At 36.4% G+C, this 18,638-nt stretch overlaps 1 protein-coding gene and 1 long non-coding RNA gene across 4 annotated transcripts in view; one reads left to right on the forward strand and one right to left on the reverse strand.

Moving 5' to 3' along the window:
• The window catches only part of LOC129144557 (uncharacterized), a 77,269-nt gene extending 65,432 nt beyond the window's left edge, over nucleotides 1–11,837 (reverse strand). Inside the window, exon 1 of the long non-coding RNA XR_008548982.2 lies at nucleotides 11,706–11,837. This is a non-coding gene — a long non-coding RNA (uncharacterized LOC129144557). The remainder of the gene's footprint in view (nucleotides 1–11,705) is intronic.
• VWC2 (von Willebrand factor C domain containing 2) overlaps nucleotides 1–14,751 on the forward strand; it is a 148,421-nt gene extending 133,670 nt beyond the window's left edge. The window contains exons 3-4 of one of the 3 annotated variants that reach the window (XR_001719267.4): nucleotides 4,819–5,209; nucleotides 13,907–14,751. Coding sequence is in view for 2 of the 3 variants with exons in the window: in XM_009442801.5 (XP_009441076.1) it covers nucleotides 4,819–4,970 (152 nt within the window). In the remaining variant the exon portion in view is untranslated. Of the gene's footprint in view, nucleotides 1–4,818; nucleotides 9,530–13,906 lie in introns of those variants that run through there. The other 2 variants (XM_009442801.5, XM_009442788.5) reach the window with 2 other exon arrangements.
• Nucleotides 14,752–18,638: the final 3,887 nt, after the last annotated feature.

The following is an 18,638-nucleotide window of genomic DNA, read 5'->3' on the forward strand; positions in this document are numbered from 1 at the left end:
TAATGGCTGGAGGTGGGAGGTAACAGAGTAGGAATGAAGTGCAGAGGATAAATGGGAACAGATGGACCTGACTCTGTATGCCAGTGATAATACAACCACACAGAGAAGAGATAAGTGACTTTTGAGCAAAATATGCTGACTCTAAGAAGTGCAAAATATATATTAATTACTAGGAATGACATTTGCATTGTAATTTTTAAATTACATAACAGTAGGATAAAAATAGGAGAGTATATTAAGGATTTTAATAAACAAGAGTCTGTCAACAAAAAGAGTCAAACTCTGTAAAATATTTAAAGAGATTTATTCCGAGCCAAATATGAGTAACCATGGTCCATGACACAGTCCCAGGAGAGTCTGAGAATGTGTGCCCAAGGTGATTGGGACACAGCTTGGCTTTATACATTTTAGGGTAACTATCATAAGACATCAATCAATACATGTAATGTATATATTGGTTTGGTCCTGAAAGGTGGGACAACTCAAAACTGAGGGTGGAGTTGGGGGCCACTTCCTGGTCATAGGTGTATTCAAAGATGTTCTGATTGACAATTGCTTGAAAGAGCTATCATATAAAGACCTGGAATCGATAGAAAGGAATGTCTGGGTTAAGATAAGGGGTTGTGGAGACCATAGTTTTGTCATGCAGATGAAGCCTCCAGTAGCAGGCTTCAGAGCTCTTATCAGACCTATAAAGGTGCCAGACTCTTCATTAATTCTCTCCTGGATGAGGGAAAAGACCTGGAAAGGGAAGGGGATTGTCTACGGAATGCAGATTTTCCCCACAAAAGACAGCCTTGCAGGGCCATTTCAAAATATGTCAAAGAAATATATTTTGGGACAAAATACATCTATTTCTTTCAGGGACCACTGTCTGTCATGTGATGCCAATACTAGAGTCAGGCTGGAATTTGGTTTCTTATTGCTACAAAAAGTCTGTTTTGTCAGTTTTAAGATCTCTATTTTAATGGTAAAGCTGGTCAGCTGTGCCTGAATTCCAAAAGGAGGAGGTTATAATGAGGCATGTCCAATGCCTACATTTCATCATGACCTGAGACAGGTTTTCAGGTTAACTTTGGAATGCCCTTGTCCACAGGGAGGGGTCCATTCAATTGGTGAGGGACTTAGAAGTTTATTTTTGGTTTACAGGTCTTAGTGTAAAATGAGACATATAATTAAAATCTAAATACAACAGGATAAGCAAAATAAGTAAATATGTTAAAGTGTTTCATTGTATGAGAAAAGCCACACATAACACAAATCTAAGAGGAAAATTTTTGAATTATAATTAATATTATGAATTTATAATTTTTAAAAATGTATGTGTATGTGTGTTTTTATGTGTTCCTATCTGTGCCCACCAAGAAGGCCTAGAAGGGCCACCCCAGTCAGTATACTACACGTGATAGCCAGGTCTTTGTTCTAAATATATTCTCCACCAAAAGGAAGAGAGAAGGTTAATTACAGATATGGGCAAGATCAGCTGAAGATATCTTCTTAGTTTAGAAATGAAAGAAGCTTTTAGTGATTAAAGGAGTGTGTCAAAAAGACATGAGAGCTAGCTTGAAGTCCAGATCTCCCATTAGCCAAATTTTGGACAATTTGAACATCAAAAAGAATAAAGACTTCAATGTGTTGCAAAAGACTGAAAAATAAAGATTTTACATTCTACAGTAAAATGCAAAATGAAGAGTTAACCTTAGAATGATAAAAACTCATTACAAGTGACTGTTGCCCTGACATAGAAAGATTAATTCAGGTAAAGACTTTTGCTAGCATTTGTAGAACAACAGGATAGGTGAAATATAATTATCCAGTTTAGCCCTCATGAGGCCCTGTGAGGTCTTATTATTCCCATTAAGGCACACAATAATTAATTTAATCAGTCCAAGATCACATAACTATTAAGTACCAGATTTTTAATCCAGATTTGTCTGGAGATGAGACCTGTCAGTATCTGTATCTAAGGATACAGGTCTTGTGGGCAGTTATGGTGTGGCTTCTCTGTGCAAAGCACTATGACAGATATTAGGGTGAAATAAAAGCAGATTGTATTTTCAAATTTACCTCTGCAAAAAAAGATGATACAGAAAAGAAGGCATGCCAAAGACAGCTCGAGCCAAATGTGACTAATTAGGGAAATTTTAAACATAGGCACCATCCGAATGGTCACTGTGGCACTGTTGGCCTTATGGACTAAGGAAAATGCACTGCAGAGCAAGGGAGGCAGCAAACTGTGGAGGCCAGTTGTGTGGGGTGTGGTGGAGTGCAGAGAGGACTAGAATATCCTTTTGGGGCCACTGGGTGGGGAGGGGTCTTGAATTTAGTCTTACAATTCACCAGAGCTAATGGATATGTGACACTGGGCTCAGACATCATAAATCTGGTGTTTTCAGGTAATGCAGATACTGGCCTCCTGGAAACACAAGACTGGAGCTCAAGCGAGAAAGTACAATTGGAACTAAAATTTGGGAGACATTGCCAGATGAATGATTGTTGGGTTCTCTGAAAGAGAAAGAGTTCAAGGGCAGAACCTTAGGGCAGTGTCTGAACAGGGGACAAGAAGAAAAGAAAGTCCAGGGCTGGGTGCGGCAACTCATTCCTATAATCCCAGCACTTTGGGAGGTCAAGGCGGGAGGATCTCTTGAGCCCAGGAGTTTGAGACCAGCCTGGGCAACATAGAAAGACCTCATATCTCCAAAGATGTTTTTTTTTTAAGTTACTCAGGTGTGGTGGTGTGCTCCTCTGATCAGAGCTACTCAGGAGGCTAAGGTGGGAGGGTCCCTTGAGCCCAGGAGATTGAAGCAGCTACAGTGAGCCATGATCATGCCACTGCACTCCAGCCTGGGTGACAGAGCAATACACTGTCTCAAACACAAAACAAACAAAAAAGAAAACAGAGTTCAGGGAGGGAGAAGGGGGCACATGCAAGCAGGCAGCCATGTGCAGAGCTGGGCATCCAGAAGCGGGGGCCCTCCACCTCCTGGGCGAACTCGAAAACCACCACCACAGAACATGAGCTATTGTACTTAGAATTATTCAAAGGCCAGTTGTTATTCTGGAGTTTTCTGGATTAATTTATTTTTTAAAATTTTGCAGATGGACCTTTTTCATCTCTTTGATGACTTCACACACTATAATTAAACACATTTTGGTTGTGAGCACATTATCAAAGATATTAGAAGCAAAGAAAGGAGGAGAATGAGAATTTTGCAAACTGTTGAAGATAAAAGTTGAGGGCCTTTATTTAGGATGCAGTAATTACCAGTGTTTGAATTTTGGAGGGAGGTATAGAGGTAGAGCAGTTGCTCATAGCTGAATGAGATCTACAGGTATGAACCATAACACAAAGCCATTAATCTTTTTAAAAAAATGTGTTTTAACTAACGTTGGAACTCTTTCTGATACTCATCTCTCCATGTCCTTGATCTTAACATAAAGTGCAGATGTGACACATTTGTTGGCTGATATATTATAGCTGATATAGAATTGATTATGAGAATTACAGAGATCCTCAATTCTCATGGAAAATTGTGAAAGACAGACTCCTGCAACACACTAAGATGGTGCTTCTCAAAGTGTATCCCCAAACAAGCAGCATCCACATCACCTGAGAACTTATCAAAGCAAATTCTCAGGCCCCAACCCAAACCTAGTGAGTCACAAACTCTGCAAACAGTGTTTTCGACAGCCCTCCAGGCCATTGTAATGTATGGGAAAGTTTGAAAAGCTGCCCTCGGAGGCCTGGAAGGTACACTGAATTTATGTCACTTCAAGCAGTTTGCTTGTTTTAAGATATCTCTGCTGAAAGTGTCCTGAAGAAGACTGGTTCTTTGAAGGTCTTAGTTATGCTTTTTCTGTGAGTATTTAGAATTAATTAAACGAAATGGCTGCAGATTTTAGCCCCAAAATGGAATAGTTAATGAAAGTCACAGTGTTGTCTCTTATAAAAATTTTAAATGGGCTGGGTACGGTGGCTTACACCTGTAATCCCAGCACTTTGGGAGGCCAAGGCGGGCAGATCACGAGGTCAAGAGATTGAGACCATCCTGGCCAACATGGTGAAACCCAATCTCTACTAAAAATACAAAAATTAGCTGGGTGTGGTGGCACGCTCCTATAGTCCCAGCTATTCTGGAGGCTGCGGCAGGAGAATCACTTGAACCCAGGAGGTAGAGGTTGCAGTAAGCCGAGATCGTGCCACTGCACTCCAGCCTGGCGACAGAGCAAGACTCTGTCTCAAAAAAAAAAAAAAAAAAAAAAAAAAAAAAAAAAAAAAAAAAAATTAAATGGCACTGGTTTCTTTTCAGAACAAAAGTAGAGTATTTCATTATTACTGAAATTATAACTTTGTCACTGCCCTTCATAAAAGAAACTGAATAAAATATGTACCATTGGCCGGGTGCAGTGGCTCATGCCTGTAATCTGAGCACTTTGAGAAGCCAAGGTGGGTGGATCACTTGAGGTCAGGAGTTCAAGACCAGCCTGGCCAACACTGTTAAACCCCATTTCTACAAAAAATACAAAAACTAGCTGGGTATAGTGGCATGCCCCTGTAATCCTAGCTACTTGAAAGGCTGAGGCAGAAGAATTGCCTGAATCCGGGAGGCAGAAGTTGCAGTGAGCCGAGATCGTGCCACTGCACTCCAGCCTGGGTGATAGAGCAAGACTCTGTCTCAAAAACAAACAAACAAACAAATACACACACACACACACACACGCACACACACACATATATACTGTAATGCTTAATACCTAATTATATATATTATATATTTATGCACACATAATAGTATAAAACATTTTTCTGCATTTCAGGTCCAAACTGCTTTGCAGAAACCGCGGTGATCCCTGCTGGCAGAGAAGTGAAGACTGACGAGTGCACCATATGCCACTGTACTTATGAGGAAGGCACATGGAGAATCGAGCGGCAGGCCATGTGCACGAGACATGAATGCAGGCAAATGTAGACGCTTCCCAGAACACAAACTCTGACTTTTTCTAGAACATTTTACTGATGTGAACATTCTAGATGACTCTAGGAAGTATCAGTCAAAGAAGACTTTTGATGAGGAATAATGGAAAATTGTTGGTACTTTTCCTTTTCTTGATAACAGTTACTACAACAGAAGGAAATGGATATATTTCAAAACATCAACAAGAACTTTGGGCATAAAATCCTTCTCTAAATAAATGTGCTATTTTCACAGTAAGTACACAAAAGTACACTATTATATATCAAATGTATTTCTATAATCCCTCCATTAGAGAGCTTATATAAGTGTTTTCTATAGATGCAGATTAAAAATGCTGTGTTGTCAACCGTCCTCACCGTGTACCTGCATATCTTTTTCAGTTCTGATTCCATCACCCAGGAATGTTCCCCCTGCACATTTTCACAGGGCAGAGTCACGCATGAATGGATCATAAGATATTAGGACCAATTTCCACTGAAACCCTGTTTAAATTCTATTTAATTACAGACATATCTCTAATGTTGATGTCTACTTCACATAAATATATTTCCTTTTTATAATAATATATGGCTTTTATCTGCTTCATTCTCAGTCACTTGTGAAATGCAGGTGTAAAGATCACTAACTCACACTTTCTCAGTTCTTTCCCCTAAGCTCCTGTATTGTACACCATAGGTAAGCACATACATATATTTCATTCTTATTTACATTATTTTCTCTTCTAAGCATAACTTTAATTCATTCCCTAAACTGAGGAATAAAGTAGGCTGGAAAATTTGCATTACTGTTCCATCAAGCTGAAGCAGACACCAAAATAGGGGAGGAGTCCTTCGATTCTCCTAGGATAGTTAAGGAAAATCAAACTCCTAAACAAGTTTATATACCTGAAATCTAAATGTGCTACAGATAACTCAGCTGTCAGTTCAGTGGAATCATATTTGTCATCAGACTTGAGTCATCTATCCTCCATAAACTACACAGTAAAATCTTGACTGATAACCTTGAATTAGCCACCCTTCACAAGCAGAGTGAGAAAGCAGTTATTTTGTTAAAACAAAGCTGAAGACCAAGTGCATTCCACAACTTTCCTACAGTTATAATTCCAAACCAACTTCTTTTCTCTTCATTTGAACAGAGAACATAAAAAGCCACTGCAAAGTCCTGCTAATCTAATTAATGCATAATAGAAAATAGTTCTACCTTTATCAATCATATCAGCATGCGGTGTGTTGACGAAAGAGGTAATTGGAGTCTTAATAGGTGTAGGATAAAAAAAGCAAAACTATAATCACTATTTATGTCTTTAAACGATTAAAATATATATAACCATTATTTGAAGCCTCTAAAGGTATTTTTCATATTTTTGTTTATTCTAAAATTTTGCATTAAGAACCTATTAAGTACAAAGCATTGACAACAAGGGAGTAAGGCTTGATTTCTTGCCTTCTTGGACTTTTGGTCTCTGGCATAAGAAGTATATGAAATCATAATGTATTGTATTAGGAGCCAAACTAGAGACCAGCAAATGGAGATTAGAAAGCCTTCCTAATGAGAAGATGGAGAACATGAAAAAATCATTATATAAAAAATAATTCAATCATTAAAGACTGAATAACATTCAAGAAAAATGGAAACATCTATCATAATTGAAAAATTAAACTATTGTGAACCTTAGTAAGTATAAAGATGCCACTGACTGAGTCATCAAAACACTACATATAGTCATTTAATTTTTATCTTGTTCATAAAGAACACCTTGAGCCAAAGGAACTACCAGTACATAGATTTCATGAAAATACTCAGGGGAATTATTAGCTAATTGTTCTCAGGTGTAATCAGCTTTCCAAAATTTAACCTTTGTATTAAAGACTGGTAGACATTGGCCATCCCTCCTTTATTCAAGGATGGATTGTTTGAGACACAGTTATTTAAAGTTGTCGTTTTGCTAATAAATGGCCCTAGCCCCCATGGGTAGGTGGGCCATTAGTAACCTCTTCTCTCTCCATCAGGCATGATGCAGTTAGGGACTCAGTCCATGCAGCTCAAAGTCTTCCTGTTTCCCTTAATAATAATTCCTACCAGAATGGATGATGAGCTCTGAAATAATTGCAATGGTGTTTTCAAAGCTGTGAGAATTTCAGAAAACCTAGTATTTTGTTGCATATAGAGAGAATGAACCCAGTATCATCTTGGGAAGTTAACTGACTCACTTGCTCTAAACTTAGTTTGACCTGCAGGGTCACCAGCACACACTCCTAAGAGCTAAAGCTCAATGGCTGTTATTACACCAAAGTAATTCCCCTCCCCATCTCTGATTTCAATCCCCTCATTCCTCTCTCCTCATAGAAATAATGCATAAACCAAACACATGGAAGAACTTGGATTTTTGACACTGCATATACTCATTAATAATAATGGCATTATTTGCATTTTTGTCCAAGATCAACTTCTTCTTGCAGTTAGACTTTCACAAATACATAGCTATCTCAGATTGACATTCTATTTTCCTCCCCTCTGTTGTCAGAGAACTCTTTGCTGAGATTGTCAACAACAAACTGTTCTATTCAATAAATAACCTGAATAACTGCCCAATAAAAAAGGAAAGTATAAGTTACTGAATTTCAAAATAATATGGTTTGGAGATAGCACAGAAAAGGGGGCCTCAGAATTCAAGTATAGAAGTTCTGGAAAAGCCATAATCACTAAAATTCAAATAGGCCTGCTCTATAAGTACCTAATAATTGTTAAATGATTTGTTCAAGTTAATAAACTAAATCGTGCTTACAAATGTATTAATGAATTTATTTCAAATTTTCAACCCACATTTAGATCTGAAAGTATAAAGCTACTTATGTAAGCAATAGAATGGTTCTGGAAATTATCTGATGTCTTAGAGGTTTTCAAGTTAAATTCATCCTTTCAGTGATAGGATATTTACTTGTTGGGTGGATTAACAATACTTTTTATTGACATTTCCCAGAAGTCTTGAGAAAAGTCATTTCAAAAACTTGTATTTCATCCCTGCATGCAAGAAGTATTAGATGCACTCCAGTCCAGGCTAGTCCTGCTATAATGTTGCAGCTAGTGCAGATGGAGAGGCACAGTGTCCTTGACATCAAGGGGTCTGTAAGCCTTGAAACTAATTTAGGTTTGATTATAATACTTTTAATCTTTTGATACTTAGAATTTCATCACCTGCTTTGTGCAGTAAAACATGCTAAGAAGAACTCTCATACAGTTTTAAGTTCGTAACATCAATAATATGTTTAATAAACTTTCCTCCCTACTTCTCCAACATAAATGTTGCATTTATATAAGGTTAAAAGTCCTAAAAAATCATAAAATTCAGATGTTTAATTTTTGTTTTTAAGCAGTGAAATCGGTTTTTAAATGTATACATTATCTGAAACTTACAAAATATACACTGTTTCAAACAAGCATTGTTGGAAACTAAATCCATTATTTTAAATGTGGACTATTTAAACATGTAGAAAACAAAATTACAGACATAAACTATGATTTTAAAAATATTAACAATTTGCTAAATTTGCTTCAATGGGCAAGAGATCAATCCTACTTTTCATTGTTATTTTTAATATCATATTTTTCCCCAACATAATGTTATTATGAAGAGTATCAGATGTACAAATAAGCACCATTGGTAAAAACATACATGCTTCTTTGGCCAACATAATTTGTAACTGTCTTACTGAACCTACTTACCTACTATATTTTTTTTCCTCACTAGTAGCATCTGATGGTTGATACAGTCAGTAACTATTCTGAAGAATCAGATTAAGAGAGAACAATTTACTTATTCAGGAATAAGTGCATTTTTACAGTACATATTTTTCACATTTCAGCTGCAACTTCCAAAGATCAGGTTCTCATTGCTCCGTAGCACAGATTAAACAGCCTACTTATGTCATATCCTCACTTCACACCAACTTCTTCAGTCTATTATTTTAGTTTTCTAAATGTAGATTTAGTTTTCAACTGAATTCTTTGAGGATCGCAATCACACACAAAATAACATCCAAACTCCTCAACATGGAAGACTGGTGTCTTCACAATTAGATCATGGACAACACCATGACCCAGGCCCCTGTGGCTGGTGAGACTTCTGGGCCCTGGGTACCACAGACTATACTCTAAACATGGTCTTTACTATCTCAGATCCTGCCCTGAGTGTCCTTTGCAGCATGTTGAGTATTAGCCATTTTCAATGTCCAGTTCAAGTGCCATTGCTGGTAAGGCTTCTGTAGTTCTTATTGGAAGAATTGTCACTCTATGTCCCAGTAATAGTACTAATTTTAACATATCATTTAGGAATCATACCATAGTTTGCATAATAGTTAATTTTATGCCTGCTTCTTCTATTATTTACAAATCCCTTTAGTTTGGGCTGTGAGATATTCAATTCCCAAAACATCACCCAATATCTGTATATACGTTAAAGGCTTGTTGAATTGTATTCCATCTATTAGTTCAGAGTTATTTGCTATTCTTGTTTAAGGACAATGTATGTATTAAAGAGCAACTAAAAACTCCCATTACTGTTTGCCAACCCAGTTGTCTTTTGATTTCTCTGTCAACTTGCAAGTATCAAATATCTAAGTCACAGAACCCAGAGACACATCAAATACCCCAAATACCCCATGGTAGTTTTCGGATGAACTCTGACAGCTATTGGCCATTTCTGGTGCAAGTCAGAAAAAAATTGCTTTTAGTGTGAAATTTTTGATGCTGAAGAAAGTTGATTGTATTGAAGAGACACTGGCCCTTTATGATAAAGAAAGTCAAGTTTACAGTTTTGATATTTGTTTACTTTCTTATTTCTAATTTTTGGAAAACAATTTTCTTAGACTTTCATTTGTGATATTGATCATTTCTGCATGTTTTAATCTTTCTACATAATATAATTAAACACCTCAGTAGGTATCTAGTGACCTGATACAATAATGAGCTGAGTCATTTGTACAGAAATATAGTAGCTTCCATAACCTGAATTATAACTATTTAAAAGTGATGGTTGTTGAAATTTTACTGTAGTGTCAAATTTCACTTTAAATTTTGCAAAGCACCTGCTATTCTAGCCTTAACACAAAAATTTAGAAACTAAATCCAATGGCTAATTTTTAAATGAACAAATCCCACTGAATATTAAGTGACACTGACAATCACCCTGAAAAGTATTCAGCCAAAGTTTCAATAGAATTAGAAAACTTAAATGAAAATGTGCTCTCAGTGCTTGGCCCATGAGCAGTTTATGATTTAAGACATGCATACTGTTTAACTCTTTCCTTTAAAGTTCAGAAAAGTACATAAAACCTCTGGCTGACCTATTATATAGGCACAGAATTATCAAAAGCAATCAAAGTATGTACCTAAAGTCAATTTAGTATATTATGAATACAGCCTGATGACTAAACACAATTGCAAATATTGCGACTTTAGTTTTTAATTCAATTTTCAGCAAGTAGAAATATTTCTCAATTTTATTTGGTATCTAATTATATTAAGACCAACATATACATTAAAGTGTATTTAGATGATTAATATTTAATGATCATTTTATTTAATGATTAATATTTTCTATTATTTGAATTTCTGTAATTTATGTTTTAGAAAGAACTGTTTCCAAACACATTTTATGGAAAGATTTCATTTTTCCATTCCCTTTACTTTTATATTTACATTGTCAAATAAATACAATTCTATTTTCATTTCTATTAGTTTTCAGGGTTTATTCTTTTCCTAAGCATATAATTCTTATAATGGAAAAAAGTGAAAAGTATCCAGTAAGTAATATACACCTATGAAACTATTAATGTTCTTTATATTACCAAGTAGTTTCATAGTTTTAAAAAGCCATTCTTAAGCAGTCGGTGAATGTATATCATCGGCCAAAAGTTATGCTAGGTTTCCTTCACTTATTATCACATTTAACCTCACAGTTCTCCCAAATTGTGGGTAATGCTATCCCCTTTGTTGCAGAAAGGTAAATATAGGCTCAGGGAAATTTAAAAACTGCCTTAAGATTCAGTCTAGTGAATGAGAGGCTGAGTTAAGAATCCAAATCTGCTTTATATCAGAGCCCGTGATTTGAAGTCTTATCATTTGTGTTTAGGTCAGGGACCTCTAGAAATTAGACAGAAATTTCCAAAATGGTCTTTTACCCCACTCCCCATAAATAAGATAATGAATAGCAACACTGATCCCTAATTCTAGAATATCAATCTTGATACTTGTCAAAGTAAATAGTAGCTCGTCACAAAAATGTTGTAGCCTCCCTAGTCTAAATGCTTATGCTATATTTTGATTCCTAAATCTAGAGATCTCTTTTTAAAAATAGTATTGAAGCACCAGGTTGTTCAGGTATGATTCTCATATTGAAATTTACAAAATATAACCAAATATTGTGACCCAGTTTTTCTGGAGCCAAGAGAAGTAAATTGCCATTTATTAGGTGATGATTATATGGCAAACACTACAATTTCAAATTTCATATTCTTTTATCTGATTTATTCATTTTATCAACTCTGCTATATTGATGAAGAAGTCAACATATGGTGGGTAACTTATCCAAATTTCAGTGATGGGCTGGGCGTGGTGGCTCACGCCTATAATCCCAGCACTTTGGGAGGCTGAGGCAGGTGGATCAGGAGTTTGAGGCCAATCTGACCAACATGTGAAACCCCATCTCTACTAAAAATACAAAAAAATTACCTGGGCATGGTGGCACATGCCTGTAATCTACTCGGGAGGCTAAGGCAGGAGAATCCCTTAAACCCAGCGGGTGGAGGTTGCTTGAGCCGAGATCGCGTCACTGCACTCCAGCCTGGGTGACAGAGCAAGACTCTGTTTAAAAAAAAAAAAAAAAAAATCAGTGATGGAACTGAGGCCAAATCTGTCTGGTTCCAAAGCTATCCTACATGGGGCACAGTCAGGACTGGAATGGATAGCTCTACCTGCTTCCAAATATTCTTCCCTGGGGAGCAGCTGTGAGTCTTACTGAATCGATTTATTCATTGCATTCTGTGTGTCAACTGCAATTTAGACCTGGGTGATAGAGTCATATATGGTCTTTGGACCCATGAAGCTCTGAGTCAAGGATACCAGCAGATATCCTTAAACTAATAAAAAAAGCGATGGCATCACATGCCATTTTGAACTTTTGCATTAAAGTCATAAACTTACATCAGTATTACGATTTATACTTTTAAGCAAAATTTTGCCATTTTCTGATACATAGTAGCTAGCTAGTGATAAAATTATGAAGTTACCATTGTATGTTCCAATGACATAAAAAACTAAGTGCCTGCTTGGGCTAGTTATACTCTGCAGTATACCCTGGTTTATTGTGAGGATTAAATAAAAAATCCTCACAAACCCCAATTTAATTTAATATAGATTAATTATAAAAATAATCTACCCATGTTACATAATGTTAAATCTGTAGTTTCAAGGTGTATGCTATTTCTTAAAACAAAAACAAAGATTGTCCCCACTCCAAACAATAACAGCAATGGTGAAGGTTGTGGGTGGACAGAGGTAGTCCCACTCATCCCCAGGGGGCTCAGCTGCCACCGGCCAGGTCTATCTACTGCTCCCACCTGCTCTGACTGTTTTCTCTCAAGAAAAAGATTTTCATTTTAAGATAGGCATCAGTGCAATAAAGGAGCTTGATACAAAAATCATTATGTTCTATATACGTTTTTGTAGGTTTTAGATTAATTATGGCCAACTGATACCTTAAAATATTTGTTACAAATAACACTGAAGTGAGATTCAAAATTGTGCCTTCTATTGAAGCCAAGAAAGTAAATGTCTTTAAAATAAACATAATGGTGTTTTTTTTGGTACAATAAACAGCATACCTACACTTCAGAGGACAAATCATGTTATTATAATAACCAGGAGAGAAAATAAAAGGAGACATTAATTTGGATATGGAAGCAAAATGGAACAGAGCAATATAGAGCAAAACAGAGGTTTGTCTGAAACATTTAAAATATTAAGAAGTATGACTAAAAAACTCAAACATTTTAATACACGATGAATCCTTTTCTTAAGGAAAAATGAAAATAATAAAAGTGGTATTTGGATGAGATAATTTTCCTTTAAATTTATTCCTCAGAATGATGTAAATTTTCCAGCTGGAAGCTCATCTTTCTATACATGCATGCATCTATACAAATGGTTAAACAGTTACTCTCTCAATTTGCTGTGATAGGAAAGGTGGATATAAATATAAGCAAGGGTCTGATTAAAACAAAACAAAACAAACAAAAGACAAGAGAAGGACTGCATTGTTGGCCAGAAATTCCTTTTAAGTCATACTTAAGTCCACAGAAAGTTGGACCTAAGCAGTGAAGGATGTAGGGGAACAGAGAGAGACTCTGCTTGGCCGAGTTTGCTATTCTCATTTGTCTATGTCAATATGGCTACATAAAGTTCACAACTATTTGCACATAGCTATAAATATAGCATGAATAAAACACCTATGTATTTAATTGTGTTATTTACTATTTATAATTTGAATTAATGTTTAAAATAATTTTAAATACTTATTCCATTAACTCAGTATTTGAAAACTTAAAAAAAAAAGTCATTTTAAATAACATCATTTACCAAGTCTGTGTGATGCTTTACAAGGTACCTAATGAATGTAAAATTATAGCTTTTTGTCTTCATTTCTAATAGACTGTTATAGGGGAAATGTACTAAAATGTTGTACTTATTACATTTATGAATTTCTGACAGTTTCTATAGACTGAGAACAATGATATGCTTTTATAAATTATTTGGTGAAAGTTTTCCAGTAAGTGTTCATGTCCTGTACAAATTTATTAAACAACATCAATTTTACCTAACAACTGTAACCACTAATAAATCATCAGTCACCGCCTTTCCTGCATATCTGACAGATGGAGAACACTGTGCTTAGTGTTGAAGATACCAAAGGGAACTCAAGTGAGGGGAAAAGAGGAGAGCAAACTGATCAAAAGGGAATGCCCATGATGCTTTCAGGAAACCAGGGTGAGAACATGCTGGCTGGAGGATGGGTCTGGTTTCCAGCAGAGATGATAGGAGTTAAAAGGCATAGGTGAGTTGTTCCCATCCCTGGCCTGAGCCTTACTCCATAGCTATAGAAACATAGTCTCTAGAAACAAAGGCCAGAGCATCCTTTTAACATTTATATCATAAGTATTCTCAATAAACGTTTGCAATTTATTTGCTTTAATGTAACTTGGCAGTAAAGACTTTGGCCTTTGGAGGTCTGATTCTAATCCCAGTTCTACCACTTACTGGTTATTTATCAGGTACACGTTACCTACCTCTCTGTAACTCAGATTGCTCATCAGTAACATGGGGAGAGTGGTATCAACCACTAAGAGGATTAAATGAGTGAATATTTGTAAAACACGTAGCCTAGAATCGATAAATATTTATAAAGCACAAGATCTATTTAAAGTGTTTATAACATAATACATTGGAATATGAGACTATTGAACATTTTGAAGATTCTAATAAATGAATAATTTAATTTAGCGCTCATCTGAAAAATATTTTATCCTCATGTTTAAATTTAACACATATAATTTATATCTTAGTTTTTATTCCATTTATATATATATTTACCAGAAAAATGTTTTGTAATACCTTAATTTTATGTGGAGTTGAATTTAAATAATTAGGCCGAATTTGTATGTATCGTTGGATGGGTATGTGTATTGACCTGATTTATAAAATAAAGTATTTATTAAACTGAGTTTTGCACTTCCAGGTAGAGTCACATTTAAGATAATCCTTTGAAATATTTTAGCTTTTGAAAGTAGATTAAGCAAGATAAATAAAATGTATATACGTCATTAAAAATACTTAAAATGCTTTAAATATTTTGAGTTATTTAAAATATAATCCTTGAGGCTCACTCAAATATGTAACTTTTACTTCTCTTATTTAATGAAAGATGGACACTGCTGTACCCTGAAGTAGCATCTATAATATAATATCCCACGGAATTGACTGTGATAATACATTTCTGCTTTGTCATTTCTAAAAGTAAATGTAATGATTATGAAACCACATATCGAGAAATATGGACTAACAGTAAGTAAATATCTTAGATTCAGATTTCTTTTTTTAATGGAAACACTCTAGAGGCTCCTCTGCGCTGGCTTGGAGAAAGGCTTTTTAAAAAATAAATTAAAACCAAAAAGTATTTTCTCTTAAGGCTACGAACTTCCCATTCCGGAACTGGAAGATTAGGCAATTTAGAACAATCCTCCTGCCAAGGGCAACTGGAAAATCTGGGCAGAATAGACAGTTCTTCCTGAAGCCAGTGGAGAACTAAATACTTAGGAAAACCTACCAGACCAATGGCTGGAAAAGCCCAAATTAGAGTTTAGTCTGGCATTCTGAGCATTTTTCCCTGAGTACATTTCCTATTGGAATAGCATGCTGAGAAGTTGAATAGCACTTTTTGACATTTCATGGAAAAAATGGAGCAAAATTTAGAGTCTGGGTATACAAAGGCGGGTAACCTCCCTATATGTGTTTGTAGCCCCACTGGGCTGCATTCAAGGTGCAGAGCTGATCTGAGGCTACACAAATACAATGGAGCAGAAACAACAATAGGTTCAGAATCACAGTCTCCTAATGATGGAATAATCAGACCCAGATATAAAATAAATCTATATTCAAAGACTATAGGACAAAATTGGAAATTTCAGCAGAGGATTAAAAACCTAAACTGACTTAGCAAAATTGAAAAGAACCAAAAAAAGATTTTTTGAACTGCAAAATGTAATAACTGAAATTAAAGACTTAGTTGACTGGATTTAACAGATTAGAAACAACTTAAGAGAAAAGAGTGAATCTGAAGACAGATCAAATGAAAAGAAGTACAGATAGAAAATGCAGAAGAGGTAAAGAATGTAGCAGATACTAAGTTGAAGTTCCAAAAGGTGAAAAAGGATAGGATGGAACAGAAAAACAATGGTTAGAAAGAAAATGGCTGATGGCCTTCTAAAGTTGATGACAGACGATAAAACAAAGAATTCCCAAGTAGCAGCGCTACAGTGAAAGGAAGAAAAAATGAGAATCATAAAGGCAGCCAGAGGAAACAGATTCCATGTAAAAAAGAATTATGACAATTGTGAATGTTTGATGCATGTTTAATATTCTTATCTTTGGATAAGAAAATGAATTCTGAAGGCAATTAAACATCTTTAATATGCTGAATGAAAAGAACTGCCAATTTAGAATTCCATACATATAATTAATGCCCTATATAGTATACAGCTGTGACTTATTAAGACCTAATACTTATTGGTGCTTTTATCATTTTTATAGACAATGCATTAACTATTCCCTCACCGTGTCTACTGTTTTGCTCTATCTTAATTCTGTGTGTTTTAAATATGAAAAGTTCTTCTTCTTCTTCTAATAGTCATTATTCATTTAGCCACATCCCCACATTTGCCATTTTCTTGTTTTTTTATTGCTTCCTTCACCTTTCATTGTAAATCCTTTTCCCTCTGCCTGAAGAATACTCTTTATTATTTCTTTCGGTGAATTTCTACTGGTGATAATTTTTTCAGCTTTCGTTTCATTAAAATATCTTTATTTAAACTGCATTTTTAAAGAATAGGGTTATAGGCCGGGCATGTTGGCTCATGCCTGTAATCCCAGCACTTTGGGAGGCCAAGGCAGGTGGATCACCTGAGATCAGGAGTTCAAGACCAGCCTGGCCAACATGGTGAAGCCCCGTCTCTACAAAAATACAAAAATTAGCTGGGCATGATGGCAGGTGCCTGTAATCCCAGCTACTTGGGAGGCTGGGGCAGAAGAATCACTTAAACCGGGGAGGCGGAGGTTGCAGTGAGCCAAGATCGTGCCATTGCACTCCAGCCTAGGTGACAGAGCGAGACTCTGTCTCAAATAATAATAATAATAATGTTATAAAATGGTAAAAGCACAAATAAGTACTAGATCTTGATAAGGCAAGGAGGCATACCATAATTTATAGGGTAATTTTTTATACGTAGCAGTGAATGAACAGGAGACAAAATGTTCATAAAATACTTAAATACCTGAACAACAGAATTAACCAAGCTGACCTAGGAAACAGGTGCATAATTCTTCATGAAAAAATTACAAAATACAAGCATGTGGAAAATTTATAAACATTGACTTTACTCTGAGCTATAAAGTTTCATTATAAAGCATTGACATCACATGAATTATAAATCCTGATAATTCATTAAACTATAACTCAACAAGAAAAACTATCAATAAATAAAATGTCTCCATATGTTGCAAATTAAGAAACAAAATTCCAAGATGGGTGAGGTGGTACACACCTGTGGTCCCAGCTACTCAGGAGGCCAAGGTCAAAGGAGAAGTCACAATAGAATGGAAAAGGGGCTGTCACTAGAGACTCTGCAGTGTTAAGAAGATAATAAAATTGTATTATGGGAGACTTCTGGTTCTGTCAAGATAGACTAGCCCCATTTCTCCTGGGTTCTCCCTCTTACTAGTAAAAACCCTTGACATAATACAACAAACAACCATTAAAAAACTCTGAAAGTTGGAAAGAAGGTGGTGGCTGCCCAAGGACTTCAGGATTTGAGGAACGACACCCCAGTCTGTTCCATGGCTTCCTTATTGCCTCCCATAAATCCCAGACCCACCAACAGGCACCGACCATAAACACTCCAAGAAAACCCAATGCACAGGAAAAGGATGATCTAACGGCAAAAAACTTTTCTAGCTATGTGCACCCTACTCCAGGTAAACAACTACCTACCTCTGATTTGAATGGGCCCAGCAGGAGCTGGCCTCTTCATCCACTCTCCAGGCATGAAAGCAGGCAGCACTCCTGACCCCTGTCTGGTAGTATCTGGTCCATTTCTGCACCTCCTGTGCTGAGAAGTGGTCTAAGTCCTGGTCATATGTTCTTTTGTGCAGGATTCCATGAGTGGGCATCAGCCCTCCTATTAGCCTCTGGGTGGTGGTGAGATATAGTATGTACAGATATAGTATGTACACACACACAGTGAGTACGTATACATCCCTGTAAAGATGAACCAGTGGACAGGGGCCAGATGGCACTAATTTGCTACTGAGTGGATGATTGGTGTCCCTGGGGAACAGTGCTACATCAGGACCCAGTGTTGGCCTCTGTTCCAGATAGGTTAGACATTGAGAGGTGGTAGTAGCTAGACGAGCCTGGGAATGCAGGTGTCCATGCTATTGGGTGCATAAGTCACTCCATCGCTCTACCCTGGCTGCTCCCTCCATATGTCTATGTGGGGTTCTGATGGAGCTGATGATGAAAGATGGCCAATGCCAATCACCTGGAAAAAATTACCTACTTGGTTGTTCAGAGCCTCTTTTAAGGTACATGTTTTCTGCTGAGTGTTAACTATGTGATTGAAAAGTCTTCACACTTTGCACTCATGTCCATGTGTCCATCCACAGGCCTTTGCCTCAGACCTCCTTGTCTCCAGTCTTTTGGTCTTTCCTTCCAAATGTATCCACATCATTGGCTGCTGTCAAAGAATTATACATATTCTCCCCTCTCCACTGTCTTTCAGATCTCCCTCTAAAATAGGGAAGTCACTATCAAATTTTGGCTTCACCCACTGACAG

The sequence above is a fragment of the Pan troglodytes genome, chromosome 6 (assembly GCF_028858775.2).
Source record: "Pan troglodytes isolate AG18354 chromosome 6, NHGRI_mPanTro3-v2.0_pri, whole genome shotgun sequence".
Classification (NCBI taxonomy): domain Eukaryota; kingdom Metazoa; phylum Chordata; class Mammalia; order Primates; family Hominidae; genus Pan; species Pan troglodytes.